The sequence below is a fragment of the Pagrus major genome, chromosome 15 (assembly GCF_040436345.1).
Source record: "Pagrus major chromosome 15, Pma_NU_1.0".
NCBI classification, from domain to species: Eukaryota; Metazoa; Chordata; class Actinopteri; order Spariformes; family Sparidae; genus Pagrus; species Pagrus major.
Genome location: NC_133229.1, coordinates 2,928,640 through 2,955,209, shown reverse-complemented (window position 1 = coordinate 2,955,209; position 26,570 = coordinate 2,928,640). Strand labels below are relative to the sequence as shown.

The following is a 26,570-nucleotide window of genomic DNA, read 5'->3' as shown; positions in this document are numbered from 1 at the left end:
GTCTTGGGGACTAACAGGCCCTTGAGCAGACAGGGGGCTAGCAAACACTGGAGCTGACAGGAGGCTAGCAGCCTGGTGGCTAGCTGACACTGGAGCTGACAGGAGACTAGCAGCCTGGTGGCTAACAGACACTGGTTTGGCTGAAGAACCAAGAGGAACAAAAAAACAGAAACATACCATGGGGTAAAACGGGGAGACACTGGAGAACACTGGAAGACAATGGAGGGAACAGGCACAGGGGAACCACACAGGATGAACTGACCAAGAAATGTGGGAGCACACAGACTATATACACGCACAAGGGCTGATTACAAACAAGACACAGGTGGACACAGAAAAAGGGCTGGAAATCAAACAATAGGAGGAAATGAAAAGCAAAACACGACACGAGGGTAAAACTTCAAAATAAAACAGGAAGCCATGAAGCACAAACAGAATCATCACAAGAACACCTCTTCTCTCTCCCGTTCTCTTGCGAATACCTCCTCTGCCTTTCAAAGCCACTTCTCTGCTGACAGCTCTCTGGCCAACACCTTGCAGTCCCTGGCTAACTCCATACAAATCATCAACGCAACTGCATCCTCACTGGTTGAAGTAACTCAGCACACTCTGGCCTCAGCCGTCCCAGCACCTCCTCTAGGTAGGCCATTCCTCAAGCCACAAACATATCCCCCTGGCTAAGGAAAAAAAAAACTCCAAGGTAAGGACATCAATCTAGTCAGCCTCATCCTGCCTTCCCCAAGTGCGATAAAGGCAGTGCCAATGCAGAATATATCACTGCAATTTTTAAGTCAGCAGTTCCCCGGTTAAAGGGACCTTTTGGAAATTGCCAGCCCCCTGCTTCAATCAAATATCAGTATGTCCCCGATTCAAACTGTTTTTGTTATTTATTTTATATATTTCATTTGTTTCTTTGCAAATTCAGTGTTGGAAGTTGTTAAAATTGTAAGGACCAACATGTTTACTGTTATGGATGTATTTATTTATCCATATTTCACCATTCCTAAGTTTCACTGCTGCATTCTTTTCTTACACAATAATTGCTAAATAAAAGTTTTGGAGGTATACATTGATACTAAATTCTGAGAACAGCTCATTCTATTGGTGTGACAAACAAAGGTCTATGTAAGCAGGCATACCTTGGCAGCCCTTGTAACCTACGTTTGAGTAAAGCTGGCACAAAAGCCTTTGCAGCAGGTTGGAATGTTTAAATTCAGTTATTGTAAACACAAAAAGCCTTTCATGTTTTGCCATTTATTACAAAGTTTACAAAATTTACAAAAATATCAGTACAATAGCTGACACTAAAATGCCACTCCTTTTTAAGAGGAAGGAATTTTCCTTGGTGTCTGGGGCATAAAAAAACAAGGCTGATTACTGCAACAGTCAAGAACATAAATATAGAACACAAAAATTACAATAAATATATAAGGATTTAGTATAACAAATACTAAAGCGGGTGTGTAAGTTTTAAACTCATGAAGCTACACAGTTTTGAGTAAACCTCTTCATCATGGAATGTGCAAAAGTTCACAGTATAGAATATGTATCATGGGATGATAGTAAAAGATGCCAGCTAATGTAATGTACAGTCCCCTTCAAAACTATTGGAACAGCGAGGCCAATTCCTTTATTTTTGCTGTACACTGAAAGCATTTGGGTTTCACACCAAAAGATGAATATGAGATAAGAGCTCAGTATGTCAGCATCCATTTCCAGGTATTTACATCTACATCTGTTAAAAATCTTAGAAGATAGCACCTTTTGTTTGAACCCACCCATTTTTCAAGTGAGCAAAATTATTGGAACATGTGACTGACAGGTGTTTTTTGCTGCCCAGGTGTGTCCTATTACGTTGATTATTCAAACAATAAATAGCTCTGAATGTCTACTCTCAGTTTCAGCTTTGGGTTTTGCCTTTGCAGACTGAATTTATAGTTAAAAAGGTGTAACCAACATGAAGACCAGAGAGCTGTCTATGGGAGAAAAGCAAGCAATTTTGTAGCTGAGAGAAGATGGAAACTCAATCAGAGCTATTGCACAAACATTGGCCATAGCCAGTACAACCATTTGGAATGTCCTGAAGAAGAAAGACACCACTGGTGTACTCAGCAACAGATGTCAAACTGGTAGATGAAGGAAAACATCAGCAGTTGATAACAAAACATTGTGAGAGCTGTAAAGAAACACCCTAAAACAACTGTCAGTGACATCACCAACAACCTCCAGAGGGCAGGAGTGAAGGTATTACAATCCACCATCCGCAGAAAACTTCAGGAACAAAAGTACAGAGGCCACACCAGAAGATTCAAGAACCACTCATTAGCAATAAGAATAGGAAGGCCAGATTGAAATTTGCCAAAAAGTACAGAGACGAGGCTCATAAGTTCTGGGACAAAGTTTTATGGACTGATGAGACAAAGATGAACCTTTACCAAAGTGATGGAAAGGCTAATGTGTGGAGAAAGAAAGGATCTGCTCATGATCCCAAACACACAAGCTCATCTGTGAAACAAGGTGGAGGTAATATCATGGCTTGGGCTTGCATGGCTTCTTCTGGGATGGGCTATTGATCTTCATTGATGATGTAACACATGATGGCAGCAGCAAAATAAACTCAGAACTCTACAGAAACATTTTGTCTGCCAATTTAAAGAGAGATAGAACCAAACTGATCGGGAGATCCTTCACCATGCAGCAAGACAACGACCCAGGACACACTACCAAAACAACCAAGGAGTTCATCAGGGGAAAGAAGTTGAAGGTTTTCGACTGGCCAAGTCAATCTCCAGACTTAAACCCTACTGAGCATGCATTTTACCTGCTAAAGAGGAGACTGAAGAGAGAAACCCCCCAAAAGAAACAACAACTGAAAGAGGCTGTGGTGAAAGCCTGGAAAAGCATCACAAAAGAAGAATGCAAAGGTTTGGTGATGTCAGTGGGTTGCAGGCTTGATGCAGTTATTGCAAGCAAAGGATCTGCAACTCAATATTAAGTATTATTCACTCTAATCTAACAACAGCAACTAATAACTGGCAGCAGAGCAAGGATACAGACGGTCATAAAAGGACAGCCATCTTCACTTGTGGCGTTTGTTTATATAGTATGTTTACATTATAGCTGACTAAGCTCAGCGTTAGCAACGCCACAGTAACAAGAAAACAAATGCTCACACATGCTTTTTTTAAAGCCCTCTGTACATGTAAGATATGATAGTAGGATGATACATTTTGATATTACAGATAGGATTTATTCATTATGTATTATTCATTATCAGATGATGTCAGTACTCATAATACATACATCACAGTCCCATCTGCCCTCTTTCAGGAAGAAAGTAAGGAATATTTGTGTTCAAAACTAATGATTTTATATTGTCACATGGAAACATGGAGTACAGTAAACATGTTTTCAGTGAACAGCCAAAAAAAAGGAATTGGCCTCGCTGTTTCAATAGTTTTGGAGGGGACTATATACAGACAGATTTGCACTGGTGGGGCCTTGTTGATGAGACCAACTGCAGATGAGAATACATCACTGTGGGTGGCTGGACTTGAATTCTGGTCCTATAGAGACAAAAGTGTGACAGGGCAATTAGTTTAGTTCAGACATGTTTTTATTAGAACATGTTAGGACTGTGTTTATCATAATGTGTGAACAGTGATATGATCAGGCTAAGATATATTCAGTGTGAACACTAGTGTTTTGAATGCTTTTTGTAAAGCCCTCTGTACATGTAAGATATGATAGTAGGATCATACATTTTAATATTACAGATAGGATTTATTCATTATGTATTATTCATTATCAGATGATGTAAGTACTCATAATACATACATCACAGTCCCATCTGCCCTCCTTCAGGAAGAAAGTAAGGAATATTTGTGTTCAAAACTAATGATTTTATATTGTCACATGGAAACATGGAGTACAGTAAAAACGTGTTCATCAGACAGCCACATGGTTTTTACACGACACACATGGTACACATTTACACATTTACATGGTACAAATTAGTGAGATCTTCAACCATTTCAGACTTACTTGTCACTATCACTCAGTCCAATTCTTGATACAGCAGGATCTTCCAGCTCTGCAGGCCTGGTCGTTTCTTTATGAGGGTATCAGCCAGAGCTGCTCCTTGTTCATTCCTGGAGCAAAAATTTCATGATTTACTAACTGTACTGTAATATCTAACAGTGTCATTGCTACAGTTAGACACCAAAATAAACCGTGCAATGTCCTTAAAAATGTATGCGAATTTTCCCAACCTCAAATCTTGCCTCATCTCGTAACTGTATAGCTAAGTTGTTACAATATGAGAAATAGAATGATAATTGTCTGTCTACTACTGGGTCCATACGATCGCAATTTACAGTTATCTGTTATTAGAAAAGGCAACTAATAACTGGCAGCAGAGCAAGAATACAGACGGTCATAAAAGGACAGCCATCTTCACTTGTGGCGTTTGTGTATATAGTATGTTTACATTATAGCTGACTAAGCTCAGCTTTAGCAACGCCACAGTAACAAGAAAACAGTCACATCAGGCTGTTACAGTTTGTGTTGTCATTAGTTAAACTAAAGATATGTTTCAGTAAACAGTCGACCTTAGATGTTACTTACCAATCAAAAGAAACTTTGCAAGGTCATCTTTTTACTTGCCCACGGCTGTCTCCAGTGTTGGCAAGCCCCTGCAAAATGTACTCTTGTCTAGCTTCTTTTTACATCGCCTCCTTTCTTTGCCAAACAATAGGACGTGGTTTCTTTTCAGAAAACTAGTGTTAAAGATGATGTTAAAAGTTGTTTTTCTGGAGCTTCTGCATCTTTGTGTTTACTAAATAACTAACTGAGGCTATTGACTTCTCTGCGGTAGTCATTCCCTCCAACCGGCTCGACTTCTTCATTCTCACCTGTGGCACACTAGAGGCCAGAATGTACTATTACAAGAAGGGACAGCCAGTTTTATTGTTGCTTTTGGCATCTACCGCAATGTCATCTGCTCCGTTTTCCCTGACAGAAGGCAAGAACTTGAAGCTTATTTGGCCCTCATTGGCGACCTTAACCTCAATTGCTGGAGAAACATATTGTACCTGTACCATAAAGCCTTCTACAGCAAAGCCATGCTCCACATCAGCCAATCCAACATCCGCCTAAACTGGTCCGTACCGAACCGCTGGTGATGATCGCTGGAACCATACGATTTCCTGTAAAACTTGTGGGAATCCAGGCCACACCCCTTCTCTCTGCCCCACAGTACTGTTCCAGCCTGTGAATGCCACGACTCCTTCTCCCGCCCCGGTCCCAGCCTACCTCTGTCAAGCAAAGCCGCCAGGTGCATCTATCAACATGCCAATATACAATAATTTCAACGATAACTTTTGCGCATACAACTGCCATTTTGTCCACATTGGCAGCCACTGCAAAGACGCCCCACCTGGTCAGACTGCCCCCGGCACACCTTTCCACCCCGGAACCCACAGCAAGAGAGCCATTGTGGTTCAAAAACATTTTGAAAGATCATCCCTCTACACCAATAAATGTTAATTGTAAATGCAGAACTGTCCTCTCACCCTGATTCTGTGTTCCTCGATCCAGTAGGGGGCTTTCTTCCCTTAGTGTTACATACATAGCAAATAATCCATAGTCGGGGAAGAAAAGATTATTTTTCGATCTCATTCTACCTGAGCCCTTCTCTCTCCACTTTTGCTATGTTCTATGTCTAAATTTCTATGCCACTTACACCTTTTTCCATGAACAGAGTCTGTGCATTTATTTACTTTTGTATGGATGTTAAGCATTTTAAACCACAGTACATCCGTCGGCTACTTGCTGGGATTCAGTTTAACATCATGTCATGATCCTCACTTTCCTAGCTAGTTTCCCAACCCCGCAGTAAATTTACTGTTAAAAGGTATCTCCAAAGCTTCTCCCCCTATCCACGAAAACAGACAGCTTATTGCAAAGGGTGCTGTCGTTTCTCAGAGAAGGCATCTTCTCTCCCTATGTTGATGCACTACTTGATGCTGTATTCTGATTAGCCTTTTATGCCTTCCTTAGAGCCGGGGAATTCACCTTCTCAGTCATTCGATCCAAACAGAGATATTGCATTTTCTGATCTTGGCTTTAATTCCAGTCATTATAGTCTACATCTCAAACATTCCAAGTGAGGAGGTGCTTGCTCCCTAGTTGTGGCTTGTACTGATCCACTTTCTGCCCTTTCAAATCCATGATTAATTACCTAGTAATTAGACCTACCACTGGCCCCCTCTTTCTGTTTTTCCTCACCCCCAGGCAATACCCCTTTATGAAACACGTGGCTTAATTATCATTAAAAGCAAGTTGTTAAGATTTGTTTCAGACAGATGCTGCTATTTCATCAGCCTCCTTGCAAAAACTAGGACAATGGTCATCTTCTGCCTACAGCTCCTACATCCTCCCCAATATCAATGTCGTTCTCTCAAATTAAAGATCGCTGAAGCCCTAATCCCCTAGTGAGACAACATAACATTCAGTTTTTGATTTCATGACCTCATTCATTTATCCCATTCTTTATTCAGGATTTACATGACTTATACATCATCAATGTAAATTTATGTTTGGTCGTCACATCTTAATATCACATCCCAGGTGTGAATGGTAGTTAAGCTGTCTGGGGAGGAAACTCAGTACAGCATTGTAGGTGGGTGATAAGTAATGTCGTAGGCCACCTCCTCTGTTCAAAGACGGTTGTTCCTGTTTGACATAGATGGATTCTTTTACTTCTCTTTTCAAACCATCTGTCTTCTCTGGCCAAGATGTTTACATTGTTGTCCTCAAAGGAATGATGTTTCTCCTTCAGATGTAAGTGGACAGCAGAGTCCTGACCTGAGGAGTTGGCATTGAACAGTATATACTACATTACTCTGTTTATGCCTGGGTGTTTTGTCCTTGGGATGGATGAGTTTCTGCCTCAGCGTGTTGGTAGGTTTGAAGTGAAATGGGATATGATGTTGATTGAAGATCCTCCTGAGTTTCTCAGATGTTCCTGCGACATAGGGAATGACGATGTTGTTAAGTTTTCTTGTCTCCTCCTCTCTGTCTGCTCTGGATCTTTTAGAGGTTTTGACAAAGGTCCAGTTTGGGTAGCCACAGGTTTTAAGTGCTCCCCTGATGTGCTTCTGTTCCTTCTCCTTCCCGTCTTTCTTTGTGGGCACAGTCTCAGCCCAATGGTTTAGGGTTCTGATGACCCCCAGCTTGTGCTCCAGTTGGTTATAAGAGTCGAACAGCAAGTATTGATCTCTGCGTGTAGGTTTTCTGTACACTTCAATGTTGAGGCTTTTGTCTTCTTCAGTGTGTACTGAAGTGTGGCCACTATTGGCCACTGTTGGCCACTATTGGGGAAACCGGTGTCCCCAATAGTGGCATACCTGGGTCTAAATCAGAACAAGGGAAGTGGAAGTCTTCACAGAACATATAAATGCTGTGAACAATAACATCGAGTTCACACGGCAAGATGTCAGAGGAGACAATCTGCCCTTCTTGGACTGGGCAGTACACACTGAAGAAGACAGAGGCCTACAGAATACTTGCTGTTCCGACTCTCATAACCCACTGGAGCACAAGCTGGGGGTCATCAGAACCCTAAACCAATGGGCTGAGACCATGCCCACAGAGAAAGAGGGGAAGGAGAAGGAACAGAAGCACATCAGGGGAGCACCACAGCACCTGTGGCTACCCAAACTGGACCTTTGTCAAAACCTCTAAAAGATCCAGAGCAGACAGAGAGGAGGAGATGAGAAAACGTAACAACATCATCATTCCCTATGTCGCGGGAACATCTGATAAACTCAGGAGGATCTTCAATCAACATCATATCCCCTATTCTGCCACTGCTTCTGTGTGTGTGACGTGGTCTAGCCTGATACATTAGCTCAACAGATAGATAGTTTCCCAAGAGAATGAATGAAGCTTGAAGTCCTTTCCAAACCTTTACTCAGGAAGTACTGTAAAACTAGACAAACAAAGGAATACATCTCAGTATTACATTCAGTTACGAATGTTTTTCAAGAGCAATACTGTTACATTGCCAGTTAAAACATATAGCGACAAATGCGCTATCTTAATGCTAACTTAATGGGAAATTACATTACGATGCTAGCGGTTAGCATATACAATCAAAATACACATTTCAGCAAACTTGGGTTCATTAACAAAGGTTTTCATCACCAGTAACTTTAGTATTCAATGACAAGACAACTGTATCAAACCATACTTACAGGCAAACATATTTTCTGGCCAAACAATATCACATGAGATAACTTCACCATGCCCTTCATCAACTACTGAAGCACTGATGGTACAAATAAACATTATGATGGAGTAACCACTAGATGTCGCTCCAGATAACAACAGGACATCACATCCCCGTTCACTTCAAACCTACCAACATGCTGAGGCAGAAACTTGTCCATCCCGAGGACAAAGCACCCAGGCATGAATAGAGTAATGTAGTTAATGCTGTTCAGTGTAGCCAGGACTGCACAGATCTGTACACTGGGGAGACAAAACAACCTCTCCATAAACGAATGGCGCAACACAGGAGGGCCAACTCCTCAGGTCAAGACTCTGCTGTCCACTTACATCTGAAGGAGAAACATCATTCCTTTGAGGACAACAATGTAAACATCTTGGCCAGAGAAGACAGATGGTTTGAAAGAGGAGTAAAGGAATCCATCTTTGTCAAACTGTAACGACCACAGAGGAGGTGGTCTACGATATTACTTATCACCCACCTACAATGCAGTACTGAGTCCCCTCCCCAGACAGCTTAACAACCATTCACACCTGAGCTCACCTAGCTCTAGCAACCCACATGATGGCCGGTTAAGTCAGCGACCTACAAGTGGCCCTAACAATTCTGAAACTCAGAGCTCACATGTGTCCTTAACAACTCTCGAAGGACACTCCCACACAGAGTGTAAAAGCCCACAACTCCCCTCCAGTTAGTTAGAACTGAAAAAGCCTCTCGGATGAGAAGTTAAAACGTGTTCAAGAAACTGAAACAAGTCCAGTTGCCTACGATACAGCACTTAGAATAAGGTAAGGATTGATATTCATCAAAAATCTTGCCATTCTTTTCTATTCTTCACTTTTCTTTGGGGGTTTCCTATTCTATGCACAGCTTCATCAACTCCCCAAAGTCTAACCAAAGACTTTCTCATTCTCTTTTGTACACATGGCAATAAATCTTCATGGTTGACTCAAAAAATACGAGTCTCTCCCGATTTTAAATGAAGCTCAGCTTACGTTCAATCAGAAAGAATATCTTTTCATTCACCGCTCTCCCTGCTCCCACTATTCACCTGACAATGGGCGTTTCATTTTCTCCCTCTCCATTTGACCAACCAGATTCTGTCACCATCAGAACACCATCAGCCAATCATGTCTCTGCTGTCAAACTTAAAAACACTCTCCGCTCTGCTGTCAGCTGTCATTTCAGGCATTTGTGCGAGCCTCCTCCACCCCATCCTACCCCAACTCTTCATTTCTAGTGGCTAGGTTATATTCACCACAATCAACTCCTGTGTCATCAGATCTCCGGGATCTTACTTCCTCCATCACCACCACCACCAGTGTCTAGGCTACATTGGGGGTTTCCTATTCTACCAACAGCTTCATCACCTCCCCAAATATTACTTCATCACGATGGAGTCTAACAGCCAAAGACTGTCTCATTCTCTTTTGTACACACAAATCTTCCTGTTCACTCAAAAAATACAAGTCTCTCCTGATTGAAATAAATTAAACTCATTTAAACTTAAAATAGAGCTCTATTTTGGTGGGGGCGTATGGTTTGTAAGTATAGGGTGGGGCAAGCCAGTGTAGCAGCAAACTGCAATCTTGGTCTTCAACCCTGAAAACAAAACACATATGTGTGGGTCATTAAAGGATTGTTATTAAACAGCAACTAATTTGTTCCCAGATTGTCACCAATTTACAAGTCAAACAGTAAAACCTGACTAGACCCCATTTTTTATTCTAGGAATGAAAGGAATTCACTGTGTCGCAAAAGCCTAGTGGCATTGATGCTCGCGTCACTGATGTCTGGACATTGAACATGACCAACAATGGAGAAGATAATAATCACTAATCGTAGCCATTTGCAGACACCCAGATCTTATTCAGGCTTACAGCTAGAAACTCCATTCAAACTCAACATTCAACAATTTGTCTACATTTAAGGTATGATTCATCTTTCAAATCCCTTTTCAAAATATTCAACTTTCTTTGAAACTTAGTCGTATCTTAGTTTTAATGGAAGTCAATTAGAAATCACTTCAAACACTCATTTTCAAACTCTTCTCACTCCTTCATACATTCACATAGAAACTACATTCAAACTTTGAAACGTTCACAAAGACTGACTTTTTCATAACATTCATACTTTTTGCACAGTCACAGTTCAAAACTTCATAATTTTTCAGCCATTTTCAGATTTTTACATTGGTATGTATGGGGCAGAATGTTGAAGCCAGAGTGGAAGACTAAACTGAAAGAATGCAGAGGACCTTGAAAAAAAGTCCAAAACCTTTGTTTTCAACTCGTTCTCATTCCCACAAGGTTCACTTCACCTACATAATTTAAATATCGGCTTGTAGGAAAAAATGTGCTGGTTGCAACAATGTGCCTCTGGAAGCAATCCACCCAATACTTTTGAATCAGTGGGCTTTTAACTGATAGGAGCCCTGACCAACTGCTGCACTAAGTCGCATTTAACTGAGAGGAAGAATATCTGGAGGCAGGTAAACACATCCACTTTTCTTAACTGCTCCACTAGCCACATTTTTGACAATAATCACACAAAAAACAAAAAGTGTGCTTGGTAGAACCTTATAGTTTCTAGCATATCATTATTTAAGTGATAGCAGTTATTGTCTGAGGGAGGAGCATGATGTGAGGTGAGATTCAGCTAAAATCACTATTAAATCAACTCTCTGTCTGTTACCACTACCAACTCAGTTACCATCACCATGGCAACTGATAACAATTGGGCCAAGTCAGAGACAGATTTGCCAATGAGTGCATATTAAAACACACAGTGACACACACACGCACAGATGTAGTCAAATATGCATGTGTAAGCTTGCACACATGACCACACACATACACACACAACCAAAAATGTGCACGTAAGCGTGCACCCACATACCCACACAGACACACAGAGACTTAGTATATTTCCAACATTTTAACTATATTTAGCTATTATCTTCTTCTTATTATTATTATTATATAATATATAAAATCTTATTATATTATTATTATTATTATTATTATCTTATTATCTTTTTGGTCATTCTTCAAGCTGCAAACACCATTTAAATATTTAAATGTTGCCAATCTTTGATGCATTATGAGATTTATTCTTTTGAGTCCCATTCAGTGTATTTGACTCATTCTCACTGTAACATCTCTTCATACTCCATCAGCTGTTTCTTGATACAATTCAAGCTAGCATTACAGTTTGGGTCACAGCTTATAGTATATTTTGAATCCCTCATTCTCACCCCAGTGTTAGGATGCTTCCTCTTCTTCAGAACTTCAATACTAATTAACTTCCTCACTCTTCATACTTCAAATGTTTTAAAGCAACCAATTAATTTTGGCATTAGCTTTTTTAACTAAATATGACACATTTCATATATTGTTGGCATTATTCATATATTCAGACAGATTTGCCGGTGAGTTCAGTTTGACACACACAGTCACAACACTGTTGAACATGCATGCATAAGTGTGCACACATGCCTACACACACACAAACACACAGACACACACACACAGTAACATAGTATATTTTCCAACATTTTAACCATATTCAACTATTATTTTTTCTTTCATTAATGTCAGGATCTCCATGTAAATATTAAATGTTCCCAATCTTTGATACATTGAGATTTAATTTACTTTTCAGTCCCATTCAAAGTATCTGACTCATTTTCACTGTAACAACTCTTCACACTCCATCAGCTTCTTCTCGACATAAATTCATACCAGCATTGCAGTTTGGCTCACATTTTGAATCCTTCACTCTCACCCCACTATCAGCATTCAGCATTTTCAACACAATTTTCCACATTCTTCACATATTCTTGGCATTATTTAAAGGTTTTAGCAATGCACATTTAGCATCAGCTTTTCAATGAACCTTAAATTATTCTAATTATATATATATATATATATATATATATATATACATTTACCTTGACATCCATAGTGAGAAAAAGAAATGTGTCTATATTAGCAAGCTAGCTGTTGGCATATTGTATTCTAGCTAACATTAGCTAGGTCAAATAAAACTCAAATGTTATGTGTTACGAGGTGACAAATAAACATATTTTTAATATTAAATGTAGTATTGTTTGGTCCAATACAATTATTATTTCAACACAATTATTTTTTGTGGGTTTTTAAAAAAAATCACACTTAGTTCATAGTTCATATTTTACCCTTGCGTGTAAACGTGATATAGCAATACAAAAACTACATTTGTTCATCAAGAAGAAAATAAAAAATTTAAAAAATGATATGAGGTAATCGAAAACAAGATGAATACTTGGAATATTACATTATGACATATTTTTATTTCAAAAGATGTAGCACTTAGCCATGTTTTAAATTAAATGAGTAATGAATGCAGGCCATTTTTGACCCATGTTGCCCATTGGAAGGGGTATACAGAGCTTGTGCATCAAAGAGTTAAGCAAGCAAGACTGTAAAAATGAATTTCACCTCACTGATAACTGCGCTTATTTTTCCACCACAGATCTGGTTCTACACCAATGACATCTTTGAGAATGCTGGTATCCCAGCACCAGAGATCCAGTATACCACAGCAGGAACAGGAATCATAGAGATCATCGCTGGACTCATTGGGGTAAACTTGCAAAGTGGAAAGGTGCAATTATACTGTACCTGGTGTAATTTTTTGTTGGAGTTGTGTCTAAAACATCATTTAGAATTGAGTGATTTGAAATAAGATGAGATGATTTGTAGCAATCTCATGTCTGTGTGTTACAGAGCTGCTCTTAGGGCATGGTTAGCTTTGCTTAGATTAAAGTCTGGAAGCATAGGGAAACAAATCTCTTGGCTCTGTCCAAAATTAAAAGATACACCTACTAACACTTCTAACGCTCACTAATGAATACACTTCATCTGTTTTTACTGCATACACAAACAAACAACTCAAAATGACAGCTTTAGTGGGAGCAATATGCTGAATTAATTTCTTGATGAGTAAAGATCCATAAAACACACAGATGTGCATTATGAATATCTGATATTATAGAACTAAGCCTTATTTCCACTCCCATAGTTAAATCACCACATATATGAAATATTATTAAGCACTGATCAAAAGGGGCAACAGCTCCATTGATTAATTAATCAATTGATTAATTAATTAGGAGGAGAATTAATCATTTCAAATGAATCAGTCTTATATCTGAAAGTTGTAAATTCTGATTACATTAACCTCCATCTCTGTCAAAAAGGAAAAAAACGTATACAACGACTTAATTCAAGATATTTATTCAACTACTAAGGGGACAGGGATGATGAATAAGGACAACTAAACATACATGCATATGTATATATATACAATTGCACTGCATCAACTCTCAGACAGAATGCGTGAGGATGGTTATTGCCTACTCTGCTGTGGTGATGGATGGGCTGATGATGAGGTAAACTTCTCGGAAAGTGCAGAGCATAGCGAGCACACTTGTCGATCCTCCGGAGCCACGGTGCAGCCAGATGATAACTGTTGTACAGTAGGGTCAGTGAAGCAGCTGGTCTCACATCTTCAGGATAATGATTCCAAGCTCAGACAAGGCCAATCGGAGACCACGGAGGAGACACAGCATATGTTCCCCAGTCTTGTTGAGTTCAGTGAAAGGCTGCAGAGTTGAGATGCATTGACATAAGAAGAAAAGTCTTCAAAAGTCAAAAGTTAACTAAAAAATGAGGATTTGAAATGTATTTATTATTATTCCTATTATTCATATAGCAAACTACAGGCTTTGCTTGAGGCTTTTAGGAATCTTTGCAGTCTTTCTTCTCAGTTCAGAGTTCATTCTGGAGCTTTCTTCAGCTCTCAGTAAAAGTGCAAAAACAGAAAGCCAGTACCCACAATGCCTGTTGGCCACATTGCCAAGCAGGAGGGCTTCACCATGGAAAGCCCGAAAAGGGTGCTGAGCAAAATCCAAGATGAAGGGACAAGATACCATAAGAGGCTGTAAGAGCATGTGTTGTAAAGTTTTATAGTCTAGGGGCGTGTTTTGGAAGAAAGAGGATCCTTGGAGCTCTTTGACTGATTGCTAATTAATTCCTTTGTGTGGAAAGAGAACTGGCCTCTATTTAAAGAGGAGTAATTTGATTGATTTGACGAAATAATATTTGAATTATATGCAAATTGGAATCTCATTCGTTCTGTCGTCAATATGTGCAACATATCTAAGAACCAATGTCAGCACTAAGCGCTTATAAGATGAATTAATCAAATAACAGAGTCACAAGTAACATAATAAATAAATATGTTCTTATCTTTCTTTCTTTATAACAGTGAAGCACATTTAAAATAACAAATGATAAGAGTTTCATAATATCATAATGATTACATGTTCTGAAACACATGTTCAAGTAGATAGTTCTGACAGTTTCAGTCAAAGAGCCTTTCAAGTAAACCATCAAAATGTTTCTGAAAGAATTTAGCTTATTTATATATTCCTGTGTTAGGTCCCCTACACACAGTTGCAATCAAAATTATTCAACCCCCATTGCATTTTAGGTTTATTGGCAAAATTAAAAATTGCAATAAACAAATTACACAAGATCAGTTTGAATAGTTAAATAAAACTAATATTACAAGGATTTTATCCAAATTCAACACTAAATCCTACTTTCAATGACTACTGCAGTCTCAACAATATTCAACCCCCTGAATAGAATTCCTCATAAGAGCACACATTTGCAAATCAGGTGTGGCCTCAAGCACACCTGATGCAACCAATCAAGGGCTTCATTAGTTGCATCAGGTGTGCTTGAGATGGAACACCTCAAATACCTGGACTGTTGACAGTGACGTTTCATTGCATGTTAGAGATATGGCTAAGTCAAGAGAATTGTCCAAAACGTTCAGAGAAGAGATCATTGCCTTGCACAAACAAGGAAAAGGATACAAAAAGATAGCAAAGGCACTGAATGTTCCTAGAGATACAGTTGGAAGCATACTTCGCAAGTTTAAAGTTAAAGGAACAGTGGCTACACTACCTGGACGTGGCAGAAAGAGGAAGCTATCAACAGCTGCCACCAGAGTCCTGAGGAGGCAGGTGGTCAGAAACCCTCGACTGACTGCAAAACATCTGCAGCAAGACTTGGTGGCAGCAGGCACTGAGGTTTCAGTTTCCACAGTAAGGCGCATACTAAACGCTGAAGGGCTCCATGCCCGAACTCCAAGACGCACACCACTACTGACCCAAAAGCACAAGAAAAGTCGGCTCCAATTTGCTCAGAACTATATAAATAAGCCAAAGAGGTTTTGGGATTCTGTTCTGTGGAGCGATGAAACAAAACTGGAACTTTTCGGGCCTATGGATCAGCGGTATGTCTGGAGGAGGAAGAATGAAGCATACGCTGAAAAGAACACCCTGCCTACAGTGAAGCATGGCGGTGGCTCAGTGATGCTCTGGGGCTGCTTCACTTCCTCTGGTACTGGAAACCTGCAGCATGTGGAGGGCAAGATGGATTCAATCAAGTATCAGGAAATCCTGGGAGAAAATGTCATACCGTCTGTGAGGAAGCTGAAGCTTGGGCATCATTGGACCTTCCAACAGGACAATGATCCCAACCATACCTAAAAGTCCACCAAGGCTTGGTTTCAGAAGAAGTCCTGGAAGATACTAGAGTGGCCATGTCGGAGAGGTGATCAAGAATTGAATTGATGGTGCTGATATCATAAAAGCCCTCACAATAAAGGATATAAGAAAGATAGAAACCGAACATATGAAGTAATTAATCAAAATGACCTTTTATAAACCTTTTGATTTGCATTTTGCATATTGCTGTGATGATCGCAAAAAAAAAGTCAGGCTAGCTTTTAGAGGCTAACCACTCTAGCTTTGTACTCAAAGGACAAGAGATCAATCATTCGTCTTATTTCACTCTCAGAGAGAAGGTAAATACATGTGCTTCACAAATGTCCAGTTATTCCTTTAGCAACAGTACAGCTCACTGAGGTTTATGTTCTTACATAGAACATAAACCTCAATATTCATTAAACAGTGTCTGACATAAGGTCTGTGTCTCCTCTTGTAGTGTTTCACCATAGAGAAGCTGGGCAGGAGGCCTCTCATGATCGGGGGTTTTGCGATGATGGGCATCTGCAGTGCTGGAATCACATTAGCCCTAATTTTACAGGTGTGTGTGTATGTGTGTTTGTGTGTCTCCCCCTAAAGTATTGTAACCCAAACCATTCCAGTACAGGGAGATGTGGTTGTAAGGTAAAAGAGACAGAGAGCAGAGTGACTGACTTCTTCGCATTATGCTGTTTTCTTCTCCCCGCAGGCTCACTTATTATTCATGCGCTACATTAGTGTCTGCTGTGTGGTCGGGATCATCGCTGGATTCTGTATTGGTCCAGGCAAGTTACTCTATACCATATGTTAAAGGACAGGTTCAGCCAAATTATATAAAAAAAAAACCTCTTCTCATTCACCCCTTATGATAATGTAGACCTAACATCCTGCTGCTCTCTAAAACTTGATACACTGTATGTCTGTGAGAATCCACTCACTGCAAGTTTAATTGAATTACTTCAAAGGTAGTTTTCAATAAATATCTATATCACTTTTTATGTACCCTGCACATCTTTTTTTCAGACATGTCCCTTGACTCTAGTTAACTAAAATAAGGAAAAAGTTATGAGTTATTTGAGAATGATAAATAAATGATAAATAAACCTTGTACATTGGTGTGTCTTTGCATGTTCCAAAGTTGCCACAAAGCTGATTTTAAAATGTCAGTTATTCCAATTATCGTCCATGTATTGCTTTGGATGCAGAAATGTCAGTACTGGGTCCCTATAAATTTAGAGACTCTATCTGAATGGAGAGATACCACAATAGTAAAGTGAGGAAATATGTGTTTGTAACTTGCAACTGAGAAAGGGTGACATAAGTATTTTCTAAGTACCACAGAATATCTTGCACTTTCTGTCTGATCTTTGTCCCACCACTTGTGATATGCAGTACTACTGACTTGATTAGTCTGTATAGGTTCAGGTTGCTTTTTGTTATTAAATGGCTCCCTCTAAAGGCTATACCTTAAACTTTTTTAAGGGGCCTCTAATTTGAAGAAAGACTTGCAAAAGGCATTGAAACTCTGAGAGCATCTCAAACTATCAATCTTCTAATTACCAAATAGTTTGTCAAATCTGTTAATGGTCACTCAAATATTTACAATTGTTACTAGCCAAATAAATCACATACAGTTAAGTGATCTTCCTTTTGTTTTTGCTAGCTTTGTTTTCCACAGCATTTTACATTGAGTGAAAAATGTGCCATTATTCTTCTTTGTGCAGTTATGCAAGTTGTGGCAAACGCATGTCTATGATAGACTATAATAATAACAACAATAAAATATTTCTTATATGCATTCTTTGATATATGACCATCCTGTCCACATGCTGGCCTGGCTTTCACCCAATTGGCTGACTCTCTGAATTACTAATTAGCTACATGTAAGCCCTAATGGTATGAAAGATGATAAATGAACATGAATAATCAAATCATTAACACAAACAGTATTTTCCATACAAGGAAAATCTTGCATGCTTGCCCAGACACACAGTGCATTCAGAAAGTAGAAATTAATAAATCCACGCTCAATACACCATAATGACAAAGCAGAAACAGAATTTTAGATTTAGATAAAAAGAAAAGATAGAAATATCACATTGACATAAGTATTCAGACCCTTTACTCAGTATTTAGTTGAAGCACCTTTGGCAGCGAGTCTTCTTGGGTATGATGCAACAAGCTTTACACACCTCTCCAGCTCTGTCAGGTTGATTGGATGGGGACCGTTGGTTGGTCATTTTCATTTGGTGGTTTTTTGCAAACTCCAAGTGGGCTTTCATGTGTCTTTCACTGGCCACTCTGCTGTAAAGCCCAGATCGGTAGAGTGTTGCAGGGATGGTTGTCCTTCTGGAAGTTTCTCCCATCTCTACACAGGATCTCTGGAGCACAGCCAGAGTGAACATCGGGTTCTTGGTCACTTCTCTTACCAAGGCCCTTCTCCCCTGATTGCTCAGTTTGGTGGGGCGGCCAGCTCTAGGAGGAGTCCTGGTTGTTCCAAACTTCTTCCATTCAAGAATAATGGAGGTCACTGTGCTCTTGTTGTGTGCCTTTCTAAATCATGTCCAATTAATTGAATTTACCACAGGTGGATTCATTTCAAGGTGGAGAAACATCTCAAAGATGCTCAAGAGAGGAGAAACGGGAGGCAACTGAGCTAAATTTCAAGTGTCATAGCAAAGGGTCTGAATACTTTTGTCAATGTGATATTTCAGTTTTTCCTTTTTAATACATTTGCAAACATTTCCAAACATTTCCAAAATTCTGTTTGCGCTTTGTCATTATGGTGTATTGAGTGTAGATTGATGAGGAAAAAAAATAACTTAACGATTTTAATGATTTTTAGCATAAGGCTGCACATAACAAAATGTGAAAAAAGTGAAGGGGTCTGAATACTTTCTGAATGCACTGTATCTTAATAGAAGACTCATCTGCTTTTTTTGTTCTTTTTATAAGATTTGTAAAACAAAATGTGCTGCTTTAGCTCTAAAAAATAAAAACCCTTCTTTTACCATCATGTGGATCGAGGAAATTGCCTCATATGTGGCAATATGATGTTCAATCTGCCTTTGATAAGTCCTGGAATGACTTAAGATAATGCCAAATGTGCATTACTGGCTGTAAAAACGTTGAATAATGCCAATAATGTGTGAATGTCTTTGAATACTTTAAGGTTTGTTGAAAGCTAAAGCCAAACTGAATTGGTGGCTTTAACGTAATTGAAGTCGCCGCCGATTATAAAGAGTCATAACAGTAGGGTGAGAATGAAGGATTCAAAAGAAACTACAAGCTGGGAGCCAAACCGCAATGCCAGCTTGAATTTGTGTGGAGAAACGGCTGATGGAGAATGAAGAGATGTTACAGTGGGAATGAGTCAAATACTCCGAATGGGACTGAAAAGTTGAATAAATCTCAAAATGTATCAAAGATGGGGAACATTAAAATTTAAATGGAGCTTCTGGCTTGAAGAATGAATGACCAGATAATAGTTAAATTTATTAGAGAGAGATCAAAAAATCAGTGATCACGCACACTTGTCTATGTGTGCCAATACACCTGGTGTGTCTTAAATAATTATCCACATCATCTGTCAGGTGGGGACATTCCCCGTACATATGACATACCTGGGTGGAGAGATGGTCTCAATATAATAGAAAATTTGACAACAGCTGCTGTATAATCAACACTGCACACACACACACGCACAGTATATTTTGAAAAATATTATTTCTTGTGCTTCTCGACACAATTTTAAACCAGTAGTGCAGTTTGGCTCACAGCTTAAAGCATATTTTGAAGCTTTCATTCTCACCCCAATATTATCAAATCAAAATCAATTTAATTTATATAGCCCAAAATCACAATCACATTGCCTCAGTGGGCTTTACAATCTGTACAGTGAACGACATCGTCTGTCCTCAGACCCTTGATTTGACTGCGGAAAAACTTGCCATATTGAGAGAAAAAAAAGCTTTTAACAGGGGAAAAAAAGAAGATGGAAGAAACCACAGGAAGAGCCACAGAGGAGGGATCCCTCTCCCAGGACAGACAGACATACAATAATTGTCACATGTACAGAACAGAACAACAAAATCACAGTTTACAAATTGCATTGACAGAATATCTGATACAAATGATAACATATGTAAAGTGTGTGGATGACTGAGCAGGCCGAGGCATCACCAAGTGGTGCCCGAGCCACATGACCTCCTCTCCACTGTGGTGACCTTGAAGAGGGCAGGCCACACAGTATAATTAGCAGTAAAACAGAAAAGATCAGAATGAAGAGGCATCAAATTTTACAGAAATACAGATATAAGGATTATTATGACTCTTCATACTTTTCAGAAGCGAATTTTTCAAAGGCACCGTTTCAAAATTTGGGCATTATTCAAAGTTTTAAAACCAGCAATGTGTATTTAGCTTCAGCTTTTCACAACCAAAAGTTTATCAAAACTTGCCTTCTCTAGTTAATATCAAAATTCTATGTAATGTAACAGCGGAAACCATTTATTTAAGGCCCCCTTCACACTGCCTTTTCAAGGTGGGAATCTGGCGCTGATATTCTGCCTCGCCGTCTCTGTGAAAGTTACTGAGGTGGAAGGGGGGACAGTTTCATTCCACCTCTGATCTTCCAGTGGAGGTTGTAATGGAGCCACAACTGAGGCGAGACAGCATCTGTGTGAATGGAAATGCCAGCAGAATGGGACAGGAATGTGACAGTCTGATGGTGTTCACATCTGACAACTAAACAGCTCCTTCACTCATCAAATAAAAGAGAAATGTCCCACACTTCAACCCACAAAGCAACATTGCAAGACCAAACATCAGTAATGTGGTAGCTGGTCGTGTTTTCAGCATCTTACAGTATACAGTATGAGGAACTTAAATACTGCATTTATATGTGGAAAAGTGGCTGTCATCCTGTCTGTTCTACCGACTCTTCATCACATTTCTGATGTGCCAGGCGGCTCCCGCTGTTGAATGGCAGTGATTGTGTGGAGCGATTTAGAGCAAAAAACTTTAACTCACCACGTCTTTATTGCCTTCCACTATTGTGTTGTTGTAGTTACTGTCTCTGGCAAGTTGCATAGAAAAAAAAAATAACTGCGACAGTCAGCTCTCCCGACTGAGACTTCAGTGAACTTTCCCCCAGAAAACAGCATCCCTCCTCGCAAGTGAGAGCCAGACAGAGTCCGCTATTTACTGATGCCGATTATGTGATGTAATTTAGAGCAAAAAAACTTAACTTTGTCTCTTTCCACAATGTATGGTGGGTCAGGATCTCAATCACAACACAGAATAACAGCATCCATATGATTATAAACGGTCGTTTAGATTTACAGGTGGAAACCAGGGAAAACACGTTTAAAAGAAAACAACACAGATCTCAGCATTATGAATCACTCCTCTTTTGGTTCCACAACGCAGGCATTCTGTATGAAATGACACACTGAAGCAGCATTATGCCAGCATTGCTTGGTTCAGTATGAACAAACAAAGGCGCGGCAACAATGCAGAATCTCTGTGTGAAAAGGGCTTAAGATAATTAATGGGGCACTTCACTGGTTTTACACATTAACATCAGTTAACTCACCATGAATACTACTCTGCATCTTAAAACAGTCAGGTAATCCAATAAAAGAAAAACCTTGTAGTAACACTATATAATCACCATCATTAATAAATGGTTAAAATTAAAGTTAATTAAACTTTGGTCAATAGTTGTTTGACTGTTAACAAACAATGAAATGCATTGTAAACCATTTATTAAGCAATTGCTTAAAGTTGCAACTGATGTTTGTAATAATTTGTACATGATGTTTTCATCATGATGTCAGGTTTATCCCATTTTGTGATTGTAGACTACAGAAAGTCTGCATTTAAAATGGATGGATGTGCTGAGTTTGAAAGCTATAAAGTTGAATTATGGCAAATTCTGGATCAGGAGTTCTTGACATTTCATCCGTACAAGTTACTAAAGGTCAGGATATCTAAGCTCTGCTGAACAGATTTTGCTGTTCTATGTCTCTCACAAACAGCCCAACCAAGTAGAAGTGCATTACCAAATTGCTAGCAGGGCCCTTTAAATTAACTGAAAGTGTGTGATTTATATTGATTTTTAATATCTTTTGCTATAATCTTTTTCCAGCTGGGGTTCCTTTCCTGATCACAGCAGAGCTGTTTAAACAGTCCCACCGTCCAGCAGCCTACATTGTAGGAGGATCACTCAACTGGCTGTCCAACTTCACTGTGGGCTTTGTCTTCCCCTTCTTACAGGTGAAAGCTACTCTGTTTTACCTTGTGCTGTTATTTCTCTGTCTAAATGTTAATACCAGTGATACTCAGGCTCGCAATCAAAACTCAATGTAATCAGAACTGATAAATCTGATCACTGACTTGGTTTGATTCCAATCCACATTCTTGTTCTCAGTTTTAGAAAGCTCCCAAAAGTGACTGTAATGTTCTCTTTAACTCAATCATCATAGAGCAGCTTGAAAGATCGAATGATATTTCAAACGGGCAGTTTAAAACCTCTGTCTCATTTTTTTATGCCTGTGACAGATCTTACAGTAACAGTCTCATTCTTGTTGCTTCCAAAGTTTCACTCTTTGTTGTTTTTGCAGTCACAAAACTGCAATAGAAAGTGTGCTGCAAGAAGTATCAGCTCAAAATCTGATTCTGACATGTTACAAAACTAGGAGACATCAGAAAGGTTGAAAAGTTCCAGTAAGTGTGTTTGCCCTATTTGCACCTAGTGTAAAATCAGAGACTACCTGCATTGCAGGATAAATAATGTCATCCGTTATGACTGTGTCACTTTCTACTTTTTATGTCTTCCTGCAAGCCATCATCTCACAAGTGGTGTGTTTTCCTTATTCCCTTTCTTTTTATTGAGACATAGACATGCAACACAGATCCAACCAAGGACATTACAGTTATATGGAATACATCTTAACCCCTTAGGCCACAAGGTGCCCCTCTTTCTCTTTTGTATTGGTTGTCTTGGATGTGTCTCTCTTAATTGTTCTCATGGTGTGGCGTCCAGTCCTGATCAGCAAAGTTAATATCAGGAACTTCCCTAAAGCAAACAGAACAGTGGAACTCAAAGCAGAACTTGTGACATGTTATGTTTCTTCCCTCACTTTGAAAAATGGTACAAGTGAACCCACAGGACTGTCTTCCTGTCCCCCACATGGTCAAACCATGAGCTCCAGTGCTGTGTGGAGAGGTCCTTAAATGGGGCCCTATGTGAAGGTCCAATTTGTAAGATAGTTGATTATTGAGGCTCATTCCGAACTCGTCAAATACTGCATCTTTGGATTTGTTGGCGGCCCAACCGACCAACCCAAAGTGACAGAATTTAACAAGTTGGGAATGAGACTTAACAATCAACTATCTTACAAATTGGACTTTTAAACAATCTATAGTACATTAACTAGAGTGCATGGCGCAAGTACTTTTACAGTGGTACCAAGCTCCCTTTTCTAGTTAAAGGACACATAATCTGTGCGCAAAGTAAGGCACAAAGAGGTTTTATTCTTCTCATTTCTCAGTTTGTACATCCTAGACTCTTTTCCTCACCTCCTCTCCTTGTGTCTTAGTCCCTTCCCACATAAGATGCAAGCAGAGGAGGCAAGGAAGAGACACGAGGAGAGAGGAGTCCGTGCTTCTAACGCACAGCTGCATCATCTGTCCATTGTTTTGTTATGGCTGTATTTTATGATCTCTTTCAGATGATAACAGTGTTGATAAATTTACAATTTATATATTTACTTTTAATTAAATTCATAACATGGCATTATATGATATCAGTAATATCAAGGTTAAATGTCTTTTAAAAAAATGTTGCTAAAAGGAACTGTACAAACAGTGAAGGGTAGAAAGTTTGACTTCGCATATGGTCTTAAATAACTAATACAACTAATGAATTCAAAGGAATACATTCCTTCTCCCACCGCAGTTTGTACATTTCACTTGTTTGTCACAGGTTCCAAGAAAACTACTGCAAAGTATGCACCTGTGCATTCTTGCTCATAGCTCCTTCAGCAAGTCTCCTCTCTCCTCTCTCCTCAGGGAGCATTTTAGAAATGGAGATATTAAAAACAGTTAAAAGAGACAGTGTGCCCATTTACACACAAGGTATAGCAGCTTAACTTCATTGATTATTCAATTCCCGTGACTCGCTGACAGGATTTAGGATCTAGTTAATGAATGTTGTGTGTTATTCAACACATCCAAACAGCCACATACACAGTCCAGGTTAATACAGTGAAAATGTTTGGAGTAAATCAGTTGTCCTCCAGATAAATCCTGGTTTAATTCTGTTTCCTCTGGAAAGTTTCCTGTACTGTCAGGTTTGTAAGTGAAATAAATACAGTCCAGTTCAGACAATTGGCTGATCAATCAGAGCATGCTTACTTACAAGGTAAAAATGTCATCTTTACATCATACTAGATGCTCACATCACAGGACAACCCAATAGGGTCAAGTGAGGGTTAAAATACGGTGCACTGGTAATATAGCACTATACTGTATCTATTCAATTGGTGTTAACTGAACTTGAACAATGGTGCTTGGCTGAGGTGATACGTGTTGTGTACTTTTTTAGGCCGAGGTGATGTGTGTTGTGTACTTTTTTCAGGCCGAGGTGATGTGTGTTGTGTACTTTTTTCAGGCCTTTCTGTATCATGAAGTTGGATAAATTGAGCTTTCAGAAAAGTTTCCCAGTCATGATTACAACCTGGATGTTGATCATCTCTGATCATGTGTTTGTCTATTAATCTGTGACAGCATACATTCTTAACCCTTTTCTTTCAGCTTTGATCACTGTTTTGATTCCCCTTTGTTTTGTTTTTTTTTCAAAAGTTCCTCTTTGGTTGACAATTCGTAGATCACTTGTGTCATGACAATTTGCAGTGTAATGTGAGTTCTAGAAAGCAAACATGGTGTTATCGAATTCTCAGACCCTCAGTCTCAATCTATTTTTTTCTATCCCCTCTCATTCTTCCAATGACACTCCATCCATCTGCCACATCCAACCATCAGATGTCAGCGGGGTCTTACTGCTACTTGGTGTTTGCCACCGTTTGCCTGTCCGTGGCCACCTATGTCCATTTCATAATCCCAGAGACTAAAAATAAGACTTTCATGGAGATCAGCTGGATGTTTTCTAAGAAGGAGGCAGTCTTGGAGACCCAGGGCCTGACACATGGGGACCAGCTGAAGCTGAAGAAGATGAATGGCTATGGTGGTGTTGAACATACTTCACTGGAGTTTGACAGCTCTTCTTCTGTACCTTAACTGAGCTTCAGCTTTTGACTGGGACTAGAAATCCATTAATTACTTCCTCTGCTCCTCTGTTTGAGCCATTAAAGGAACATTCCAGTTAATTTAAAGTTGGGTCTTTTTTAATGGGTTTGGCCATTCTTATCAATTCTAATAACGTTGTATTCACCAAGGTGATAGCTGAGATCTGAGACCAGTGACAGTCAGACCATCAGACAGGTTGGAAACAAACCTATACAAATGGTTGGTTAAACTTGTTTGGAGTCAAAATCTAAATAGATTACTGACACACTTCCTGTTTCCCCTACCATAGTTAAACACGCACAGTTTTCCTGTTCAAAGAGGGATTATTAACATTTAACAACATTTAACATTTAAGGTGCTCTCAGTTTGAGTTTGACATCCAAATAAAGTGGTTTAGAAATCACAAAAAACTGTCAGTTTTATTTGTCGGTGCAACTTAATTTTATCATAGTCAACATATTCCCAGATCTCAGCAATAACTTTGGAGAGTATAGTGTTATCATGATTGTTAGTAATGAAGGACAAACTGCAAAAAAAAAAGGACCAAAGTTGTAGGAAACCAGGTCATGCCTTTATCTACTCATATCAAAGCAAGCTTCCCGTGCAAACAAGTGTTCCTGTGCCTATGTTGTAATGTCCTTTATACAATCATGTGTTTGGCAAAGTGGTGAGCTTGTGTGTGAACCTGTGGAATGTCCCAACAGGAGCACTCCACAACTATTCCACTCTTTTGTTGCCCCCGTCGCAACTTGTTTGAAACATGTTGTTGGCATCAAATTCAGAAATTCAAATCATCAAATTCTAACCCTCATATTCTGTTTAATTTCTTTTTCACACTGTGAGTCAACTTTTTTGGAATTTGGGTTGGTGGTTAGTTGGTTGGTTGGTTGGGGTTGTTTCTTACACCTTGGCCTTTATTTTTGAAGTTTTGGCCATTTGGCCATCAGTAATAATAACTTCACAATAACCAAAGTGATTGTCCAGATCTCAGACTTAAACTTAACTTAAAGACATCACAAAAAATTGATCAAATGGGTGAAGAAACAATTAGACAACTCTTATTTACTTTGGCAACTGCTTCCATCTGTAAACTGTAATGGATGTGCTTGGTCAGTGGACTCAAGCTTCAAACTATGCCACTCTACTGTCCCCTCTAGAGTAGTTTTGCACATTAACAGCTCCAAGGTCAAGTTTGCAATAATACATTATATACAACATCCAGTTAGACTTTCAAAAAACAGCCTGCTGACTAACAGTTCACATATTATGACTCTTGGAGTGTTATTAACGTTACTAAAATGTTGCAGCGTGGTTAGATTTAGGTACAAAAAGTATTTCAAGAAATGATGCCAGAGGGCGGTA

The 26,570-nt window shown here is 39.3% G+C and overlaps 1 protein-coding gene across 1 annotated transcript in view; it reads left to right on the top strand.

The window, feature by feature from the left end:
- The window catches only part of slc2a15a (solute carrier family 2 member 15a), a 79,175-nt gene extending 53,881 nt beyond the window's left edge, over positions 1-25,294 (top strand). Inside the window, exons 7-11 of the mRNA XM_073482369.1 lie at positions 12,809-12,919; positions 16,357-16,458; positions 16,606-16,681; positions 22,048-22,175; positions 24,945-25,294. Coding sequence (XP_073338470.1) covers positions 12,809-12,919; positions 16,357-16,458; positions 16,606-16,681; positions 22,048-22,175; positions 24,945-25,199 — 672 coding nt within the window. The 3' untranslated portion in view covers positions 25,200-25,294. The remainder of the gene's footprint in view (positions 1-12,808; positions 12,920-16,356; positions 16,459-16,605; positions 16,682-22,047; positions 22,176-24,944) is intronic.
- Positions 25,295-26,570: the final 1,276 nt, after the last annotated feature.